The sequence below is a fragment of the Heterodontus francisci genome, unplaced genomic scaffold (genome assembly GCF_036365525.1).
Source record: "Heterodontus francisci isolate sHetFra1 unplaced genomic scaffold, sHetFra1.hap1 HAP1_SCAFFOLD_124, whole genome shotgun sequence".
NCBI classification, from domain to species: Eukaryota; Metazoa; Chordata; class Chondrichthyes; order Heterodontiformes; family Heterodontidae; genus Heterodontus; species Heterodontus francisci.
The window spans coordinates 4741886-4762578 of record NW_027140322.1 but is presented as its reverse complement, the minus strand read 5'-3'; the positions used below and the strand labels follow the sequence as shown (position 1 = coordinate 4762578).

Genomic DNA, 20693 nt, shown 5'->3' with positions numbered 1-20693 from the left:
AACTTCTCCTCCGATGGAAAGCACTTGGGCAGTGCAGCACACCCTCAGTATTGCATTGGAGTGGCAGCCCAGATTTTGTGCTCAAGTCTCTGGAATTAGACTTGAACCCACCATCTCCTTACTCAGAGGCCAGAGTGCTGGCAATTGAGCTACTGCTGACAGTAATATTGTTTTGGTTACATGAAACGAGTTTGGAATATTTTACATCGAATTAACGGGTATTTTGAATTCCCAGTTGAATTTGTATCGAACACAAAGACTGCGGGAGTTTGTTTTATATTTCCCCCTGTGTTTCTTATACTGACACAGCCAGCTGGAATAGAAATTCTAATCTGAGTATTTAAAGCGCGTCTGATAGAAGTAGAGCGCCGTCTTTGTTTGAATAGAGTGTTTCGAGGTCTGTGTGTAAGTTATTTCACTGAGTGTTGAACATCAGTCAAAACTACATCAACTGCCCACATGAACTGCCACACACATTCCTGTCACAGATATTTCTCAATACAAGTGCTGTCTGCTGTCCTAGTGATACAGTTCATGAAACTAAATGTTTTAAAGTAATTTGTTCAGTGTTGAAGTGTTATATTCATTCTATAATAACCACTCAACTGGAGATGGAACCAATATTTTTCAATTCGTTTTTATTGTTAGTATAATTTTCACGAGCATTCTGCAAAAAATGATGTTACTGAAAGTTCCTAAATCGTTGGGGAATTTGCTCTGTATTATTGACCAGTTAGTGATGATCTTCAAGATCAATATCTTTTATATTAAATTAATTCTACTATTTCCTCATTTTTGTACAGTGCCTAAAGATAGTTCAATTTTCCCAATCACATATTTTTACACAGTGCCATGTAGTGTGTAATGAGTTAGCGATATTGTTCTTTATTATTGTTCCAACGGCTCGATGTTTGTTGTGTTATTCCATTGATGATTCCATCCTGTTTCTCACTATTTCCCGTGTGTGTTTGGTTCCATTTATTAATCTCTGTCTATAAAAATACTTTATTGGTTTACTGACAGGACAACGTAGTCCCAGTGTTATCAGATACTTTCTGTATTTAACGAATTATATTTCCATGAATATGCAATAATTGGAGAGTAAAATCCTGTTTTGTGGATTATTTAAAGAAAACTTTATTCAAACCACAGAAACTATAAACATTTAAGCAAGTATGAATCCCTGTAGCCTTTTCCCCAATCGTTAGTTGCTCAGAATCATTTTTAAAAGCAGGCATGCTTTATGACAAAAAACAATGTTATTCTTTGCTATCATATGAAGAGAATATTGAAATAGTTTATCACATTTGTAGAATTCACATTGAATACGGAGCTTGAGCTGATGGTTTGATTTTACATTCCGTCAGTCTTAAATAGGGAACAATTATTCATTCTTTTGCTATCAGAAAACATTGTTTTTATAATAGCTTGCATCTGATTAACACGTCGTCTAAATCCCCAGGAGGGACATATGTAAAACTTTGATTTAAATCCAAAATTGAAAACAAATACCGTGGCAATTTGTTTTATTTGGTCCTCTGATGCTCTTGTACCGACACAACTGACTGGTGTTGAAATTCTCAGCAGATGATTTAAACACAGCAATCTAGCAGTAGAACGTGATCACTGAGAGAGTAGAAGGTCTCGCGGTTTGGGGTGTGGGGTTCGATGGTAATGCAGGGATTATAGAACAGCAGTCAAAGCTAAATCTACTGCCGAATGAACCCACATGGGCATTTCTGTCCCAGGTATTTCACAGTAGAAGTGTTGTCTGACCCTGTGCGACATACTGAATGGAACTGAAATAATTTAAATAGTTTGTTCCACGTTAGAGTGTTGTACATGATCTTATCATATTGCATAATATTAACTGGAGGCAGAACCAATATTGTTTCAATTAGCATTAGTTATTACTGTAATTGTGACGTGCCTCTCCAAAAGATAATGTTACTGAACATTCCAAAATCTCCGGAGGATTTTCCATTTATTATTGTTTTCTTAATGATGACCTTGCAACTGTAGAACTTTGCATTGTAAATTCTCAACTTATTTCACATATTCATATGTACAGTGTCAAGTAATAATAATTGTGGCAAAGTATCCTTCCACATGCTCCTTTTATGTAAAACACCGCGAATTGTTTAATGAGATATCTTGAATAGTCTCCTTCCACCTGCTCGATATTTTTGCAGAGTTTTTCAGTGGATGATTCGATTCAGTTTCTCATTGTTTCCAGTGCGGGTTTGGTTACATTTGTCAATGTCTATCGACAACAAATGCTGGTTCACGACAGGAAAACTCTCCCTAAATGTTATTGCATACCTCCATGATGAATTGTCTTTTGTTTTTGTAAAATGGATTGTATTCTAAAATCCTGAATTTGAAGGTCATTTAAGAGTATTTTCTGCAAGCCAAAGAACAAAGAGAAAGTATGAAATCTATCTGACTCCCTGAATCTTTTTTTTTTAGCAATTGGCCCCAGATCAAAATCAATTTATACGAAATGTGCATATTTATTTTAATTTGTCATTTATTGAGATCGTATAAAGTGAATATTGAAACAGTTTCCTTAATTTATAAATTTGTCATTAAATACATTTTGTCCTGTTTGATTTTAAGTTCATCAAATTCAAATAGGCAACTGTTATCCACTTTTGTCGCTGACAGCAAAAGCGGATCTAATATTTGTCATCTGATTAACATTTAATTGTATTTCCAGAGGAGAATTGAGTTAAATTCAGTTTTAGTACCAAAATTGAACATAAATGCCGCAAGAGTTGGTTTTATATTGTTTCCTATGGCTGTCGTACAGACGCTGAAGACTGGAGTTAAGATTCTAATGAGGCGTTTAAAACGAGAGTCCTGGAAGTAGAAATTGCTCAGTGTTAAAATCGAGTGTATGGGAGTCAGAACGGCAGTATACTGCGATCTGCATCTAGCCGGCTCATCCCACATTGAGATATCTGTCCCCAGAATTTCTCAGTGAAGTGCCGTGTGATACAGAGAATTAGATTAAATAGTTCTTACAGAATTTGGAACGTTCAGAAAGGACAATGAATATTGTATAATATATTAACAGGAGGTGCAATCAATATTGCTACATTTGTACTGATTATTATTAGAGTTATCAATTACACCCTCCAGAAATGATGCTACTGTTTTCAGGGGATTTGACGTATGAACAGTTTTATTTAGTCACCGACAATCTTCAAAACAAAGCCTTTTCACATTAAATCATGCTTTCTATTTCATACATTTAGGTGCACGGTGTTGTGTAATAATTAGTGTTTCTCAGTCTCTTTCTATATGATTCATACATTTGATGTAATATTTAATATCCAGACGCGTTTCTGAATCTCTTTCCACATGCCCCATACTTTTTATATGGTGCGATGCAGTGTTTAATGAAAGATCTGGAGTTGTTTCCCAGTCTCTGGGTAAAGGTGGGAAAGTAGATCTGGGGCAGGAGATCAGCCATGATTTTACTGAATGACGGAGTAGGCTGCATAGGCAGTCTGGCCTAATCCTACTCCTATTAAATTCTTTAATGTCCTTCCACATGTCCCATACTCTGATCACCTGTGGAAGAAACCCTGAATTCGTTTGCATATTTCAATTCAATAGACAGGGCCCAGAACAAATTGTCTCGGTACTGTAAATTTTTGATGCGTGTTTGGTTATTTCTAACCGTGGCAACGTTTCTTCAGACACTAGCTGATGTGTTATGGATAGTGATTGCTAAAACGTACAGATAATGCTATTGACGCACAGATTCCGGATTGTTTGATATGAGTTTCTTCTGTCCAGTGCTTTGCTTGTGAGTGTAAGCTACAATAACTGTAATTCTATCAATTAATTTGCTTCTGAAATCTACAAGAGCTCACCTAATTGTGGAAGTAGTTCAAATTGGAACTAAAATAGTTTGATTAAATATAATTATTTTGATTCTTGACCCACCTAATAATCTGCCGTGACAAGCATGTACTTATAAACTCTTTGTACTGACTGTATTTTGTAATCCCTAAACCACTCCATCCCTGGTTTTGTGACACATTCAAGAGTTTAAATTCTGGTCTTTGTATATCCCACGTTTATCCCGTTTCAGTTCACCTCCTTTGAGTTGATTGTTATTTATAATTAATATTTCCATGTTACTGTTTGTAGTAATACGGTACAATAGCAAGTTGACATAAGTATAAAATGTTAAAATAACTTAACAGTTTTGCACCAAACCCATTAGTCTAAACATCAGGAAGGTAATGGTGCGACCGCCGAAATCTGAGGTGTGGGAATCGGGAGTTACCACTTGTCGGTGAGAGCTGGGGAAACGGGTGAGCGGGACTGTCCGAGCCAGGATAACAGCAGCAGAGTTTTAGATCAGTTGAAGTTTACCTCGGGATGGAGACCGACCAGAAGAGTTTGGGAATAATGGGTATATTCCCTGTATGTGGAGGTGATTTGGAAAACGGTACACAAAGAAATGCATTCAAACATTTTCAAGAAAAATAATGAGAGCGGTTACAAATTGTGAGGAAGGATAAGAGAGCCAAATGGTGGAGTCAGCAGATATGAGTAGTGCAGATAAATGGAAATATAGTAATGATTGAGAAAGGGGAACGACTGAACATTTATCTGAGATGGTAAGAAATAAACTGGTCGAATAGACAAATATGGGAATCTCGGTTATAGATTGTTTAGATTCATTTTCGGGATATGAGCTCGCTGGCTAGCCAGAATTTCCAGAACAACCCTACTTAGCCAGATGGGATGGCGGGTTGTTTTCTTGAAGCACTATCGTCATGTTGGCGATATTGTTCTGCACCCATGTGTTGTCTATCCCTAGTTTCCCTAAGAAGGTACTCGTGGGTTTTCTCCTTGAACCACTGGATTATCTGGGAAAAAAAGTCCAGTGTTACATGGGTGGTTACAGGCTGAAATGATAAATGCATGAAGAGTAGGTGAAATGACTGAATGGATTGAAGAAGATTCACAGACTCTACAGAAACACTGAGATTGGAACCGTTTATCAGTAAATACTGAAAGATTATTCCCCCTCGTCTGTCATTGGGTCACTGGAAAAGGGGATGTATGGGAACTGACTATTATCACGGAAAGTTGGTAGGAATGCTAAGGTTCCTACTGGGAGGAAGTCACACACTATTTACATAATCGAATTAGGAGCATAAAGAGACCAATGAGATAATAGTTGGGAAAATGTAACACATTCAAGATTCCTCAGAAGGCACAGCTGAGGACAGGAATTGGTGTCCCGTTGGCAATAATATATCACCAGAGTATACAAAGAGACAACAAAACATGGGAGATATATTTTCACCAGGGAGTTGGGGAGCAGGTCAACACACTGTCTGCAGTATATAACGTTGTGAATAGAAAAACACCCGGAGAGCTGTGAGACAAATTGTGATCAGGGGGATTGGTACAGATGAACACACCGTCTATAGTAGATAATGTTGAGAATCGTAAAAACACCTGGAGATCTGTGAGACACATTGTGATCAGGGGGATTGGGAGCAGGTCAACACACCCTCTATAGTATGTAATGTTGAGAATTAAAAAAAGACCGAGAGATCTGTGAGACACATTGCGATCAGCGAGATGGGGAGCAGCTCAATACACCCTCCATCGTATATAATGTGTTAATAGAAAAACACCTGGAGATCTGTGAGACAAATTGTCATCAGGGGGATTGGGAGAGTCAACCGACAGACTGCATTTTTAAAAAGCATGAACACTTAACCAGTAAACGGGAGGACCATTGATCGAACATCATTAACGGGTAAAAGAATATGGCACGTCGGCGAGGCAGGTGACAAGAGAATCGGAACAGCAGCAACTTAGTAAGACACAGTCAGCAGGCAGTTAGGAGACTGACAGATCCTTCATCTTGTTTTGTTTTGTTTGAGGAAGCTATATATTTTATTGAACAGCAGAAATGCCCAATTAAACCTTTATAGAAACTTTGAAAGTTACAGGTGGAAGACTTTGCAGTAAATTAAAAGGCATCGGAATCTACCACAGGATCGGAAAATCTTTAATAGAATTTAAATGTTCCCATTCCTTCTCGAACTTTAGATCAGAATACTGAATTCACTGAGCGTGCCATCACCAGTGAGTTGAAAAGCAGATCCATCACCACTCTCTTCTCAGGGCACCTACACAGGTCATCAATGGTCAGAGCACCATCAGCACACATTTACAGGGCGATGGGGAAAGGGAGTGGGACTAATTAGACTGCACTGACAAAGAGACAACATAGGCACCAAGGGCCGAATGGCATCCCTCTGTGCTGTTTCATTGTAAAATTCTATAAGGGAGAGGATCATCACCACCTCCTTCTCAGGCACCTTCACACTGGTAATACATAAGGTCCACCCACCGCCACAAGGGAAGAGTGTATCCGGGTGTCAGTGTGTGTATATGTGAAAACAATTCTGGATACATTTAGGCCCATTACCAATATTAATTTGATGCAGAAACTGTATTTTCTGTTTTAAGGAATGAAATCACATATCCCTTATAATTTCTTCCGCAAAGTGTTGGGAATAATGACCCTGCAGTTAGTTGCATTTGTGTCTTTTCTTTCTGACAGTTTCATTCATTTCTTTTCCCAGTGAACTCTAATTGTTAACTTCTCATTTCAGGCAGACCTGGGAACAGTAAGGCTGGCCCGTCAGGTAATCGCCTTTTTTTTCACACTATCTGCTATCTCTCTGCTCCAACCCATCCCATTAAATATTAAGCTTGGGCGACAGTCTCAGCACCTTTTTGATCATGTTGCCCTGTTGCTACTCAGAAAGGGAGTGTGTCGCTCATTGTGATAGTAAAGATCTTTAATTCTAGCTGACAGATGGCTGCTGCCTTCATGTGGAGAGACAGTAACTGAGGGTCTCTGCAGAGCAGAGTGAGAATAATCAGCTCCACTCACACTGTTACCTAGCTAAGAGATGACTGCTGTCTTCATGTGGTGGGACAATAATTAAGGGTCTCTGAAGAGCAGAGTGTGAAGAATCACCTCCACTGACATTGTTGCCGGTCCAAAGGTCCACCTCACCAATCTGTGCTGACATCCTGATCACATCATCATCCAGCCCTATCTTTATTGGCTGTGTTGGGTGAGGGGGCAATTTCCCCTGCTCTTTCGTGGTGCTGGGATCTCACTGTGTTCGCCCAATCAGTACTGAGCACTTAAATATGAGATCATTACAGCCACGCCCATCTCCCCACTTCTGCCGGTTCAATCGACTCTGAGCCTGTCGCCACCTCGTTCCCATTGGAGCAGTTGTGTTGGTGGGAATATCCGGCTGTCTCCTGGTTCCCTGCTCGTTTGCACCGTTTATTAGTATTTCAGTTTCCTTTTTCTTTTATGTGTAATATTTACTTCGGGTTTTATTAGGGTTCTGAGTGCAGACTGATGTTCCTATCTATTCATGCCTGGCGAATGGGGAGGGTTCGTACGCTGGGAACCTGTGGGTTTAACACACTCTAACCGCCTGCTGATATTTTTGATATTTTACAGAGATGGTGAAGCTGAGACTGGTGAATGGGGGCAGTCGGTGCGCTGGGAACTTGTGGGTTTAACACACTATAAGCGCTTGATGATATTTCTGATGTTTTACAGAGATGGTGAAGCTGAGACTGGCGAATGGGGGCAGTCGGTGCGCTGGGAGAGTGGAGATACACTACAGGGGACAGTGGGGGACTGTGTATGGCTCGTACTGGGACCTGCAGGACGCCGCTGTTGTGTGTCGGGAGCTGGGCTGTGGAACTGCGGTCTCTGCACCAAGCTTGGCTCACTTTGGGGAAGGGTCCGGACCCATTGTGACGTTGAGTGTAAAGTGCAGCGGGACCGAGGCCGCTCTGCGGGACTGTGAGTCAGCTCAATGGGATCACTATTCCTACTCACACTCCTATGATGCCGGTGCCATCTGCTCAGGTAAAAATCTTTCTCAGTCTCCCGTCTCCCACCGCGGCTGATAGAATCTGGGAAGAAGCAAAAGTAAAACAATCCGGGATGGTCGGTACCTGGAAAGTCAGATGTTAATAATTCCAGTAATCTCCGGTTAGAATTAATGTTAATGTTCGGATCACTGTTTAAAATTATATCATTAGCACCATATTAAATAAAGATTCTCCACCGGCAGCAGCAAATACCTGATACTCAGCACATTTACAATACAGACAGTGCAGTTTCCATTGAGATTTTCCCTTGATCCGCAGTGAATTATCTGAACGGCTGGAAATGTCACAACCTCAATCCAACTCTCCATTCATCAACCCAGCAGCCGCTACCTGGCATGCACTGTCAGACCGGCTGTCCGCCTGCAATCATCGCTTGGCCTCAGATCTGATGTATTACACAGATTGTGAAGCTGAGACTGGGGAGCAGGGGAGGGAGGGAGGCAGGTTTCTCAGCCTCGGGGAGCTGAAGTAATGGGTCCGCAGTTATTGTGGGTATCACAAGAGGAAAGTGCGCATTAAGATCCCACCGCTGCCTGCGCATTGCCTTTTAAATTATAGGAAATATTGAGAAAGTAAAATGCACAGAATATTAAACAAAGGAGCTAAGATAGTTCAGGAAGTAGCTGCAACGATTAAACTCAACACAGTTGAACTAATGGAAGAAAAGAGGCGAGTTTGCCTGAAAACATGGCCAGTAAGGAGGATAGCAATAGTCTTCAAGAGGATAAAGCGAGGCTGGTGAAATGGGCGGACAGGTTGCAGATGTAATTTGATGCAGAGAAGTGTGAACTGATACATTCTGGTTGGAACACGGAGGAGAGGCAATATCACAGAATCACTGAACTGTTAAAGTGCAGAAGGAGACTATTCGGCCCATCATGACTGCATGGGCTCTCTGAAAGAGAAATTCACTCAGTTCCATTTCCCTGCCTTCACTCCATAACTCTGCACATTCTTCCTTTTCATATAACTGTCTAGTTCCATTTTTAATGCTGCAATGGAACCAGCTTGCACCACGTTCTCAGACAAACATTCCAGATCTTTAACACTCGCTGCATGAAAAACTTTTTCCGCATGTCACTTTAGCTTATTTGACCAAATGCATTAAATCGGTGCCATTTCCTTCTCGATCCTTTCACCAGTGGAAACAATTTCTCTCTCCCTACTCTGTGCAGAATCCTCATTATTTTGAATATCGCTGTCTATTCACCTCTCAGCCTTCTCTTCTCCAAGGAAAACAATCCAAACTTCTCCAATTTATCTTCATAACTGAAATTCCTCATCCCTGGAACCATTCTCATGAAACGTCTCTGTATTCTCACCAATGCCCTCACATCTTTCCTCACGTGCGGCGCCCAGAACTGGATGCAATGCTCCAGCTGAGGACGAACTAGTGTCTCATACAAGTTCAGCATAACTTCCTTGCTCTTGCACTCTATGCACCTATTAATAAAGCCCAGGGCCGTGTATGCTGTATTTAACGCTCTCTCAACCTCGCCTGCCACCGTCAATGAATTATGCACTATTAAACCAAGGTCCCTCTGCTCCTGTATCCCCTTTAGAACTGAACTGTTCATTTTATATTTTATCTTCATGTCAGTCCGACCAAAATGAATCACTTCACATTTCCCTGCATTGAACTTCATCTGCCAACTGCCTGCCCAGTCCACCAACTTGCCAATGTCCGTTTGAAGATCTGCACTATCCTCCTCACAGTTCACAATACTTCCAAGTTTTGTATCATCTGCAAACTTTGAAATTGTGCCCTGTACACCAAAGTTTAGTTCATTTATATATATAGACAGGGACCTGAAGATTGAAGGATACATGGAATTTAGGAAGGGCAAGAAGCTAGGAATAGGTGGAGGGGTAGCTCTGTTAATTAATGATGGTATGAGCGCAATGGTGAGGGATGACCTAAGTTCAGGAGACCAGGATGTAGAAGCTGTTCGGGTCGAGATGAAAAATCATTAAGGCAAGAATTTGCTTGTCAGAAGTGGTGTACAGACCACCTGACATTAACCACACTGTGGGCAGGTTATAAATGAATAAAAAATGGCAGCCTGTCAGAAAGGTACAGTGATAATTAGGGGCGGATTTTCGCCTAAATTTAGACTGGAAAAGTCAGATGGGCAGAGATAGCCTCGATGAGGACTGCATAGAATATTCTCGGGATAATTTCTTGGAACAATACCTTGTGGAGCCAACCGGAAAGTAGGATATACTAGACCTGGTATTGTGCAAAGAGGTAGGAATAATTAATGACCTCACAGTTAAGGCACCCCTAGGTAGCAGCGATCATGATATGATTGAATTTTACATTCAGTTTGAGGGAGAGTAGAGTGGGTCCAAGACTAATATTTTAAACTTAAATAAGGGCAATTATGAGGACATGAATGCAGAGCTAGCTAAAGTAAATTGGCAAATCAGGTTACGGGATAGGTCAATCGAGTTTCAGTGGCAGACATTTAAGGGAATATTTCAGAATACACAATTTCTCACATTTGAACGAGAAAGAAACATTCCAAGAGTGGGTCCCACCATCCGTGGTTAAGGAAAACAGCCAAAGGTCGTATCAAACTTAAAGAAAAAGCCTGTAATTGCGCAAAGATGGGAGGCAGGTCAAAAGATTGGACAGAATATTTTTTAAAAAACAAAGGATGACTAAAAGATTGATAAGGCACGTAACATTAGAGGACGAGATAAGGCTAGATAGATATATAAGGACAGATAGTAAGAGTTTACATATATACATATATTTTTAAAAATAAAGAAAAGAGGTAATAAAGTGAGCGTTGAACTTATAAAATGTGAGTCTGGGGAGTTAATAATGGAAAATAAGGAGATGACAGATGAATTGAACAGATATTTGGCATGGGTCTTCACTATTGAGTACAAAAGTAACATCCCAGTTTTAGCTGCAAGTCGGGAAATGGAAGGGACGGAGGAACTCTGGAAAATTGCATACACCAGGGAAAAGGTACTGAGCAAATAGGTGGAGCTGCAGGCTGACAAGTCCCCGGGACCCGATGGACTTCATCCTCGGGTGTTAAAAGAAGTGGCAAGTGAGGTAGTTGATGCGTTAATTTTAATTTTCCAACATTCCCTAAATTCGGGGAAGGTTAATTTAGATTGGAAAATAGCGAATGCAACTCCTTTAGACAGAAAGGGAGGGAAACAGCAAGCAAGAAACTATAGGCCAATTAGTTTAACACCTGCCTTAGGGAAAATGTTACAAGCTATTATTAAAGATGTTATCGCAGGGAATTTAGAAACATTCAAGGTAATCAGGCATAGTCAACATGGATTTGTGAAAGGCAGGTCATGTGTAACCAATTGATTGGAGTTCTTTGAGGGAGTTACATGTGCTGTTGGTAAAGGGGAACTGGTCGATGTATTGTACTTAGATTTCCAGAAGGCATTTGAGAAGGTGCCACATCAAAGGCTATTGCATAAAATAAAAGTTCATGGTGTAGGGGGTAACGTATTAACATGGATGGAAGATTGGTTCGTTCACAGGAAACAGAGAGTAGGCATAAATGGGTCATTTTTTTGGTTGACAAGAAGTAATGAGTGGTGTGCCATAGGGATCTGTGCTGGGGCCTCAACGTTTCACAATTTATAGAAATGACTTAGATGCAGGGACCGACGGTATGCTTGCTAAATTTGCTAATGACACAAAGATAGGTAAGAATGTAACTTGAGAAGAGGACATAAGGAGTCTGCAAAGGGATATAGATAGGTTAAGTGAGTGGGCAAAGACCTGGCAAATGGATTATAATGTAGGAAACTGGGAAATTGTCCACTTTGGGAGTATGAATAGAAGGGAAGCATATTATCTAAATGGTGAGAGGTTGCAGAGCTCTGAGATACAGAGAGATATGGGCGTCTTAGTGTATGAAACGCAAAACGTTAGTATGCAGGTACAACAAGTAATTAAAAAAGCTAGGAAAATGTCATCATTTATCGCGAGTGGAATTGAATACAAAAGTAGGGAGGCTATGCTTCAGAGACACAGTGTATTGGTGAGACCACATCTGGAATATTGTGTACTATACTTGTCTCCTTATTTAAGGACTGATGTAAATGCGTTGGAGGCAGTACAGAGAAGGTTTACTCGACTAATATCTGGAATGGGTGACCTGCTATGCGAGGAAAGATTTGACAGGCTCGGCTTGCTTCCGCTGGAATTTACAAGAGGAAGAGGCGACATGATTGTAGCATATAATATCCTGAAAGGTCTTGACAGGGTGGTTGTGGAAAATATGTTTCCCCTTGTGGGAGAAGCTAGAACTAGGAGTCACTGTTTAAAAATAAGGGTCGCCCATTTAAGACAGAGATGAGGAGAATTTTTTTCTCAGTGGGTTGTGACTCTTTGGAATTCTCTTCCTCAAAAGGCAGTGGAAGCAGAGTGTTTGAATTTTTTTAAGGCAGAGGTAGGTAGATTCTTGATAACCAAGAGGGTGGAAGGTTATCGGGGATCAGTGGAAATGTGGAGTAATCAGTTCAGCCATGAACGTATTGAATGGTGTAGCAGGCTCGACGAGTCGAGTGTCCACCTCCTGCTCCTAATTTGTATGTTCATACGTATGTTCTTATTAACAGGGTATATCTGATACATCCTCTTTATTAATTTAAACCCCTCCAGTATCTGAATTACCTCCTCTGTAACCATTGCCCGGGGTGCATCTTCTTCCTTGGCAAAGACAGGCGCAGAGAATTTAGATAATACCTGAACTATACCCGCTACCTCCATATGTAAATCCTCTTTCTGATCCCTCATCGACCCCACTCCTCCTTTTACCACCCCTTTACTATTTCTCTGTCTATAGAGTACTTTGGGATTTCTTTTAATGCTTGCTGCCAGTCTCTTTTCAAGGGTACAATTAGAAAGTGGCTGCAGCCAACAGTCACCTGGGAGTATTTTTGATCAAATCGTTGAAGGTAGCAGGGCAGGTTGAGAAATTGGTTAATATTCAATGGGATGTTGGCCTTTTTAAGTGGCGGTATAGTGTAAAAAAGTAAGGAAGTTATTATGAACTTTTGTGGAACACTTGCTTCACCTCAACTGGCGTATTGTGTACAATTCAGGGCACGGGACATTAGAAGAATGTGAATGCTATAGAATGGGTGCAGAAAGGATTTACAAGGAAGGTTCAAGGGATGAAAGACTTCAGTTACAATGATAGTTTGGAGAAACTGTGGTCGCTCTCCTGAGAACAGAGAAGGCTGCGTGGAAATTTGATAGAGGTGTTCAAAATCATGAGGGGAATAGACAGAGTAGATAGAGAGAAAGTGTTCCTCTTGGCAGAAAGGTCAATAACCAGAGAACACTGTTATAAGGTGGATGGGATAAGAACCAACCGTGACATGAGGAATAAGTTATTTACACAGCGAGTGGTTAGGATCTTCTGGAATGTTCTACCTGCGAGTCTGATGGAGACAGATTCAATTGTGGCTTTCAATATGGAATTGGACAAGCACCTGAAGAGAAAATCTTTGCATGGCTATGGGGAAAGAGCAGAAGCATAGGACCAGCTGAGGAGCTCTTGCTGATAACCAGCATGGACACAACGGGCTGAATGTCCTCCTTCTGTGTTGTAAACATTCTATGATTATATGCTGACTGTTGCATCTTGCTGGTCAGAAGCTGTCTGTCCAGTTTTTAAACCTAAAACTGTGAATGTGGTTTCAAGGTAATTAATTGCATACTTTGAAGGGTGATCATGACAGACTGTAGAAAACTGGCTGCAAAACAGTCAACAAAGTGTGGGTTAAAGGTAGTTATTCAGACTGGCAAAAGGTGAGAAGTAGTGCGTGACAATCCATGCCAATGAGCTACTGCTGTGCAAATGCTTTCTATTTCTCGGTCCATTCCTAAATTTACAGTGCACAACATTAAGAAGCGGCTGAGCACACTGCACATAACAAAGATTCGGGGCCCGATAACACTCCAGCTGCAGTGCTGAAGATCAGTGCTCTAAAACTAGCAACAACTGGAGCCTAGCTGATCCAGTACAGTTACAGCACTGGGATCCAACTGATACGGTGGAAAATTGCCCTGTTGCATACTTCCTCGAAAATCAGGGAAACAGTGACCAGTTCGCACCCAATCAACCGACTCCCATCAACAGCAAATCTTTCCTTGTGCTGGGTATGACTCCCCTTTCAACGTATCTCTCTGAAAATAATCCTCAATGTTTTTGTATTTTCTGTAGCTTTGTTAACCCGTATTGCTGTTGTATTCATTTTTCTATCTGTACCCCTGAATCCCATTGCTCCTCGACACAATTTAGATTATCATTGTCCAAGGAAAATGTGTTCTCATTCTTCCTACCCTAATCTGTAAGTGTACATTTATCTGCATTAGAATTCATTTACAATTTCGTTAACGTCATGTATTTTATCACAATTTGACTTAGTATTAACCATTGTCCCAAGTACATGTCATTAATGAATATTGTAATTGTATGTCCCTTTCCTGAGTCGAAATCATTTATGCAAAATATGATCAATAGTACTCCCAGCATCAGTTCTTGTCGCACAATACTTCTTGCACAGTTCTAACTGCCCAAAATACTTTTTGTTTGCACACAGCTGAACACTACTGTAGATGTGACCTGACCAGGATTTTTTTTTCGCTTTCGCATCATTTCTAGCCCCTTGTATTCCGTTCCTCCAGATATAAAGCCCAGCATTCCATTTGCTGTTTTTTTTTCTGTCCTTGCCCTTGATCCTGAAGTCTATTTTCCGTTTTTTCACCATTTCGAAAATACTGGAACATTTTAAATTCCAAATTGGACACCTCACACTTGCCAATATTGTAATAGTTTTACGCAGTCACTTAATCTACTTTTTTTCTTGTTGCAAATTTATGCTTAAAATATGCATGATTACAATATCGTTGATTTTTTTCAATGGCAATATTGAGTATGTCAATTATATGTGGCTTTCTATTCAGCCATCTAAATCATTAATAAATAGTAGAGGTTCCTGTGGGACGGCGCCATCACATCCTGCCCGTTAGATGATCTGCCCATTATCCCTGCTGTCTGTCTCCTGCCACTTAGCTCACGTCCTAAGTAGTCAATAATTTGCTCTAAATCCTATGAGCTGCAACTTTAGCCAACAATCAGTTATGAGGGATTTTGTTGTTTGCTTTCTGGAAGTCCATCTGATTAACATCCATTGCGCTTCCCCTGCCCTCTACTTTAGTTACCTCCACAAAACAATTGATCAGGTTCATCAGGCATGATCTACCTTTTACAAATGCATGTTGCCTATCTCTGATTAGCTGCAACTTTTCAAGGTGATCAGACACTCCATCTTTAAATGTACACTCTAGTAATTCCCTGACAACAGCTGTTAGGCGAACCAATCTATAATTCCCTCGATTCCCTCGCTAACATACTTTAAATAGCCGTGTAACAATTGCAATTTTCTAATTACTGTCCCAGCAGTTTGCTCTCAATCATTAACAAAGTGATGGAAGGTGTTGTTTACAGCGCTATCAAGCAGTACTTACCAATAAACTACTCACTGATGCTCAGTTTGGGTTTGTCGGACCACTCAGCTTCAGGCCTCATTACACCCTTTGTCCAAAAATGGAAAAAAGAGCTGAATTCCAGAAGTGAGATGAAAGTGACTGTCCTCGACGTCAAGGCAGCTTTTGGTCAACTGTGGCAACAAGGAACCTTAAGAAAAGTGACGTCCATGTCCATACTGATGCAAAGTAATTATGTATAATTCCCGCCATTTCCTTATTTTCATTTATAATATCACCATTGTCATTTTAATGAGGCCACATTGGTCTTACTTACAAACTTTTTTCGAAATTATTGTAAAAGTATTGTAGCTCTTGCGATCTATTTTGTCACCCTTTGCTATTCTTTGTATATCTGCCATTCACGAGAATCTGGGCTCTTTTCCCTATTTTTCCATGTTTTTGTTTTCTTTTATACTTATGATGTTACTGTGTCTTGCATGCCAGTCCATGATAGATGAGGTGAGTTTGGAATTGGACCATTCAAAGCTGTGGTCATTGCGTTGAGTTTACTTGACGATGGCAGGCTTGTCCCATTCACTGCATCAGGGAAGGTATGGAGATCTATAAACACCACAACGTCCCCCTAACAGTGGCCTGCTCCTCAGTGGATATCTGGTTGTCTCTCCTCAAGAGACACACCATCCCCTGCTCTGCAGCCAACATACCACGACCAGAACAATAGTATGGATTGACCTGCCACGATACACTGTAGCTGACCAAACAGCAGCAAGCACAATGGCATGTACCGACCTTTCACGGAATATAATTAACAGACCAATAGCAGCTAGAACAAGCACCTGTAATAACCTAAGATCCTGTCCATATTCCCATTCTCCACTACATATAAACCGATCGCTTCCACCAGTTCCAGTTGTTTCTCCAGACAATGGACAGAGTACACTGCCCAAAACGTCGAGGTCTGCCAGTATTTCTAGCAACTGTTTTGTCAAGAAAGCAACAGCTGTTTTCACCGCAGATTCAAGTGTTGTAAAGCTGTAAAATTGTCTTACTCAAATATTGCATGTTTTAGTTTTTCCTCTCCCGGTATTGCCTATTTACGTTAGATTTCCAACTTTGCTCTACCCCCTCAGCCAGCCCCCACCAGCTTCCCTTCATCCACTTACAAGTTTAAGATTCCTGTAACAACCTTATTTATCCTTTATTCTAGGACCCTGATCCCAACCCGGTTCAGGTGAAGCGCATTCCAACAGAACAATTATTTAATATCCCAGTACAAGTGGTGGGTACCATAAAAAGTAACACCTCTTTCCAACATCAACACCTTCAACCACGTGTTGACCTCCCTATTCCCCCACCCCCCACTCCCAATTCAAATGTGCAAGCGGCTTGTATAATAATCCAGAGATTACAATCCTTGAGATCTTCTTTTATAGTTCAGCACCAGGTACTCTCTGAAAAGAAACTCTTGCCTTTTCTTTCCTATGCTGTTGGTCCTTGCATGGTCCAAAACGACTGGATATTTCCCCTGCATTCTTGCAATCTGATTTGATATATCCCTCACTTCGCACAAGTTGGGCAAATACTGTTTGTGACTCCTAATACCCTAATGACTGAACTACTTAAAAGTATCAAATTATGCTCCACTCCTCCACCTTTTGCACAGCTTCCTGTTCCAACGTATCACGGTCAACATTCTGGCTGTCCTTCTGACAGTCTTCATCCTTATCCTCACAAATAGCCAGTACATTGTTCCTGTTGGAAAGATTCATTTTCTGCATATCCTCGTTCACCAACAAATCTGGATTTCCATTACTGTGGACTAGAAGCTGCAACAACCTCATTCTGACCCCGCACCTCTCTACAAGATGTGACTGAAATCTGCAGCAAACTGTCCAATACTCCTCTTGCTGCTGTCTGTGTTGGGGTATCTCCAATTCCCACTCCAGCTTTATGGCCCAGAGCCAGAGAGTTTGCAGGTGGATACATCTACTACGGTCATTTTCCCTCGGGATAATTGCGTCATCCACAAAATCCTATATCCTGAAAAAAATAACTGCTCTGCCATAACTTAGTCTGTCTTTATTTTAGAGTTAAAATTATTTGTAGATGCATTTTAGGTTTAAAGCTATTTTACTGGTCTGCTAATGCCGAAACACTGAGCACTCACCAATTAACTTAATACTTATTTGAAACTTATCCACGTCCCCTCATACTCTGACTTGACAATTGCTTCCCCTCTATTTGTCTGGTGTCTGCTTCTCCCAATAGGCTCTGCTGCTGCTGGCTGTGGTGCTGTGTTAAATCAGTGACTCCACACACTTTCTCAAGCTGAACAGACAAAACAAAGCACTTCGTTATAAACCCACGCCATCTGCCACTCAGAAGGACAAGCACAGCAGATGGATGGTAACAGCGCCATTTGCAAGTTCCCCTCCAAGCCGCACACCATCCTGATTTGGAACTATATCAACGTTTCTTCACCGTCGCTGGGTCAAATCCTGGAACTCCCTGCCGAACAGCACTGTGGGTGTACTGAGAGCGCATGCGCTGCAGCAGTACAAGAAGGCGGCTCACCACCATCTTTGCAAGGGCAATTCGGGTTTGGTAATAAATGCTGGCCGAGCCAAAAACCTCCACTCCCTGTGAAAGAATAAAAAAAAACAACCTCCTTTTCCCCCTCTGCACCGAATACTTTCTCTGAGCAAACTCTAACTTCCCACTATGTTCATAATGTATTCAGTTAACATTGCAATCTGTGGTTACACTCTGCCTTACTAGAAGACTAAAAATGGAAACATAGAAAATAGGAGTAGGAATAGGCTAGTCGGCCCTTCGGGCCTGCCAAGCAATTAAAAAAAAACATGTTTGATCATCAAATTCAGGACCCTCTTCCGTTTCGTCCCCATACCCCTTGATCCCTTTGGCATTAAGAAAGATATCCATCTCCTTCTTGAAAATATGTAATTGTTTGGCCTCCCCTGCCTTCTGCGGTAGAGAATTCCGCAGGTTCACCACCCACTGAGTGAAGACATTTCTCCTCATCTCGGTTCTAAATAGCATACCCCATATCCTGAGACTGTGACACCTGGTTCTGGACTCTCCAGCCATCGGGAACATCTTCCCTGCATCGAGCCTGCCTCGTCCTGTTCGAATTTTATAGGTTTCTATGTGGCTCTATCTCGTTCTTCTAAACTCTAGTGAATATAGGCCCAGTGGACCCAATCTCTCCTCATACGTAAATCCTGCCATCCTAGAAACCAGCCTAGTAAATCTTCTTTGCACTCTGTCCATGGCAAGGGCATCCTTTCTCAGATGAGGAGACCAAAACTGCACACAGTACTCCAGATGTGGTCTCACCAAGGCCCTGAAGTAAGACATCCCTGTTCCTGCACTCAAACCCACTTGCAATGAAGTCTAATGTGTTATGCCTTTGCAGGCTCATTCAAGTTGCAACAGTTTAGACCGTTTCCAGCTGACAGTAATTACCCCAGATCGGACAAACACAGCTGATTGACTGCTGACTGCGAACTTGACTTGCACGATTAACTACCAACATGAACTGCCTTGCAGCTTTTTTATATTGCAAGTTAAATTCTAAATGTTAAGGCTGGATTTCAGTCTTTCACACTAATTACCAAATTCTACACTTCCCACTCTGTTTATAACACATGCAGCTAAAGGTACACACTATGCCTAAAACCTTTGACTTAACTCGACCGACCTCAGAACTTGCAGAAGAACATTGCCCAGGCAATCAATTTCAGTTCAAGAAGAAGGTTCTGACAACGGTTTCAATGGCAAATAAAGTTGAGCAATAACTGCCAGAGATGTCCACATCCCTCATGAAGACAAGCAGCTCCTAAATGGCCTTGTTTTGTATTTGTTCTCCTGATCTTCTCTAGCGCATCTATCAAACCCCTTAAACATTTTAAACACGTCAACTCGATAAGGTCTAATCATTCTAAACGCAATCTACTGTAAACAAAGTTTATGCAACTTGTCTTCATAATGTAATGCTTTGAGCATTGTTGTCATTCCAGTGACTCTGTCCAGCACCACCTCCAAAGCCAATGGTTTACGAAGTGCGGTGCCCAAAAGCGACAACAGATACAACAGAAACATCACATCCTTCTGAGTTTTATATTCCAAGACCCAAGAGATAAAGTCCAACAATCGATTAACGTTTGACAGAAGAGCTGTTAACTTTTGAGTATTCAGCCAACTTCTTAAAGAGGTCCTGTAGTAATTATTGTGAGGGAAGGACACAGACCTGAAACCCTTGTTCTCTCCACAGATGCTGCTAGCCCTGCTCAGTATTTCCAGCATTTTCTGTTTCATTTCAGATCTTCAACAGCCTCAGAATGTTACTTTTGTGTTGCTGTAGTAATTCTAATTGTTTTTTGATAGATAATTTGTGTAAGGTATGGCTGGATAATCGTGCAGATAAAATTTTACTTTTTTTTTTACCCATTTTCTATTTTGCTGTTTCTATGCAGAGGATGATTTAGCAATTATTTGGATTTGTATTTGTTTCCAATACAGGGAAACCTGAACCTCGATTGGTTGGTGGGATGAACAGATGCTCCGGCCGGGTGGAGGTGCTACATGGAGACCAATGGGGGACGCTGTGTGACCTTTACTTTGATGTGGAAGACGCCAACGTGGTCTGTGAGCACCTACAGTGTGGGACAGTAAACTCAATCCCGGGAGGAGCTCACTTTGGGAAGGGAACTGGTCCAGTGTGGAAGGAAAATTACAGGTGTCTGGGGAACGAGACGCGATTGTGGGATTGTCCTGTTTCATCCTGGGAACAGTTTAGCTTCTCACATGAAAACGATGCAAGTGTCATCTGTGCGGGTGAGTCATCTCAGTCAATTCTGCTTTCAAGCATCATTGACTATTTCCACAAGTCTCTGATTCACTAGATGTGTTTGTGGGTTTATTGGTCTGAATTAAATTACAAATGAATCAAAGCTTCACTCCAGTAAACATTTAATACATACAATGACTAGTTGGTAGTACTTCGCGTCATATAATATCTATTTCTGGGTAAATCTGGGGCATTATTCAAGGGCTATAGAATCAGCAAGATGCTCCCAGGACCACTGCCATGGAATGGAAATGTTGCTCGAGCATTGAAACTGTTATCAATGTCGGCAGTTCAAATATGAATGAACATGGAATTCTCTGCAAAGATCAGCTGTTC

General features: G+C 41.2%; 1 protein-coding gene across 1 annotated transcript; it reads left to right on the top strand.

Moving 5' to 3' along the window:
- The first annotated feature begins 7303 nt into the window (after positions 1–7303).
- On the top strand, positions 7304–20412 carry LOC137359242 (scavenger receptor cysteine-rich domain-containing group B protein-like). The gene is made up of 3 exons (XM_068025301.1): positions 7304–7360; positions 7640–7954; positions 20030–20412. The coding sequence occupies exons 2-3, from the start codon at positions 7642–7644 to the stop codon at positions 20410–20412; spliced, it is 696 nt and encodes a 231-aa protein (XP_067881402.1). The 5' UTR covers positions 7304–7360; positions 7640–7641.
- Positions 20413–20693: the final 281 nt, after the last annotated feature.

What these genes read in the sequence shown, in the direction of transcription:
- LOC137359242 (XM_068025301.1), top strand. Translation starts at nt 7,642, where the DNA reads ATGGTGAAGCTGAGACTGGCGAATGGGGGCAGTCGGTGCGCTGGGAGA. An exon ending in TGCCGGTGCCATCTGCTCAG is followed by an intron (nt 7,955 to 20,029) that starts GTAAAAATCTTT and finishes TTTCCAATACAG; the next exon opens with GGAAACCTGAACCTCGATTG.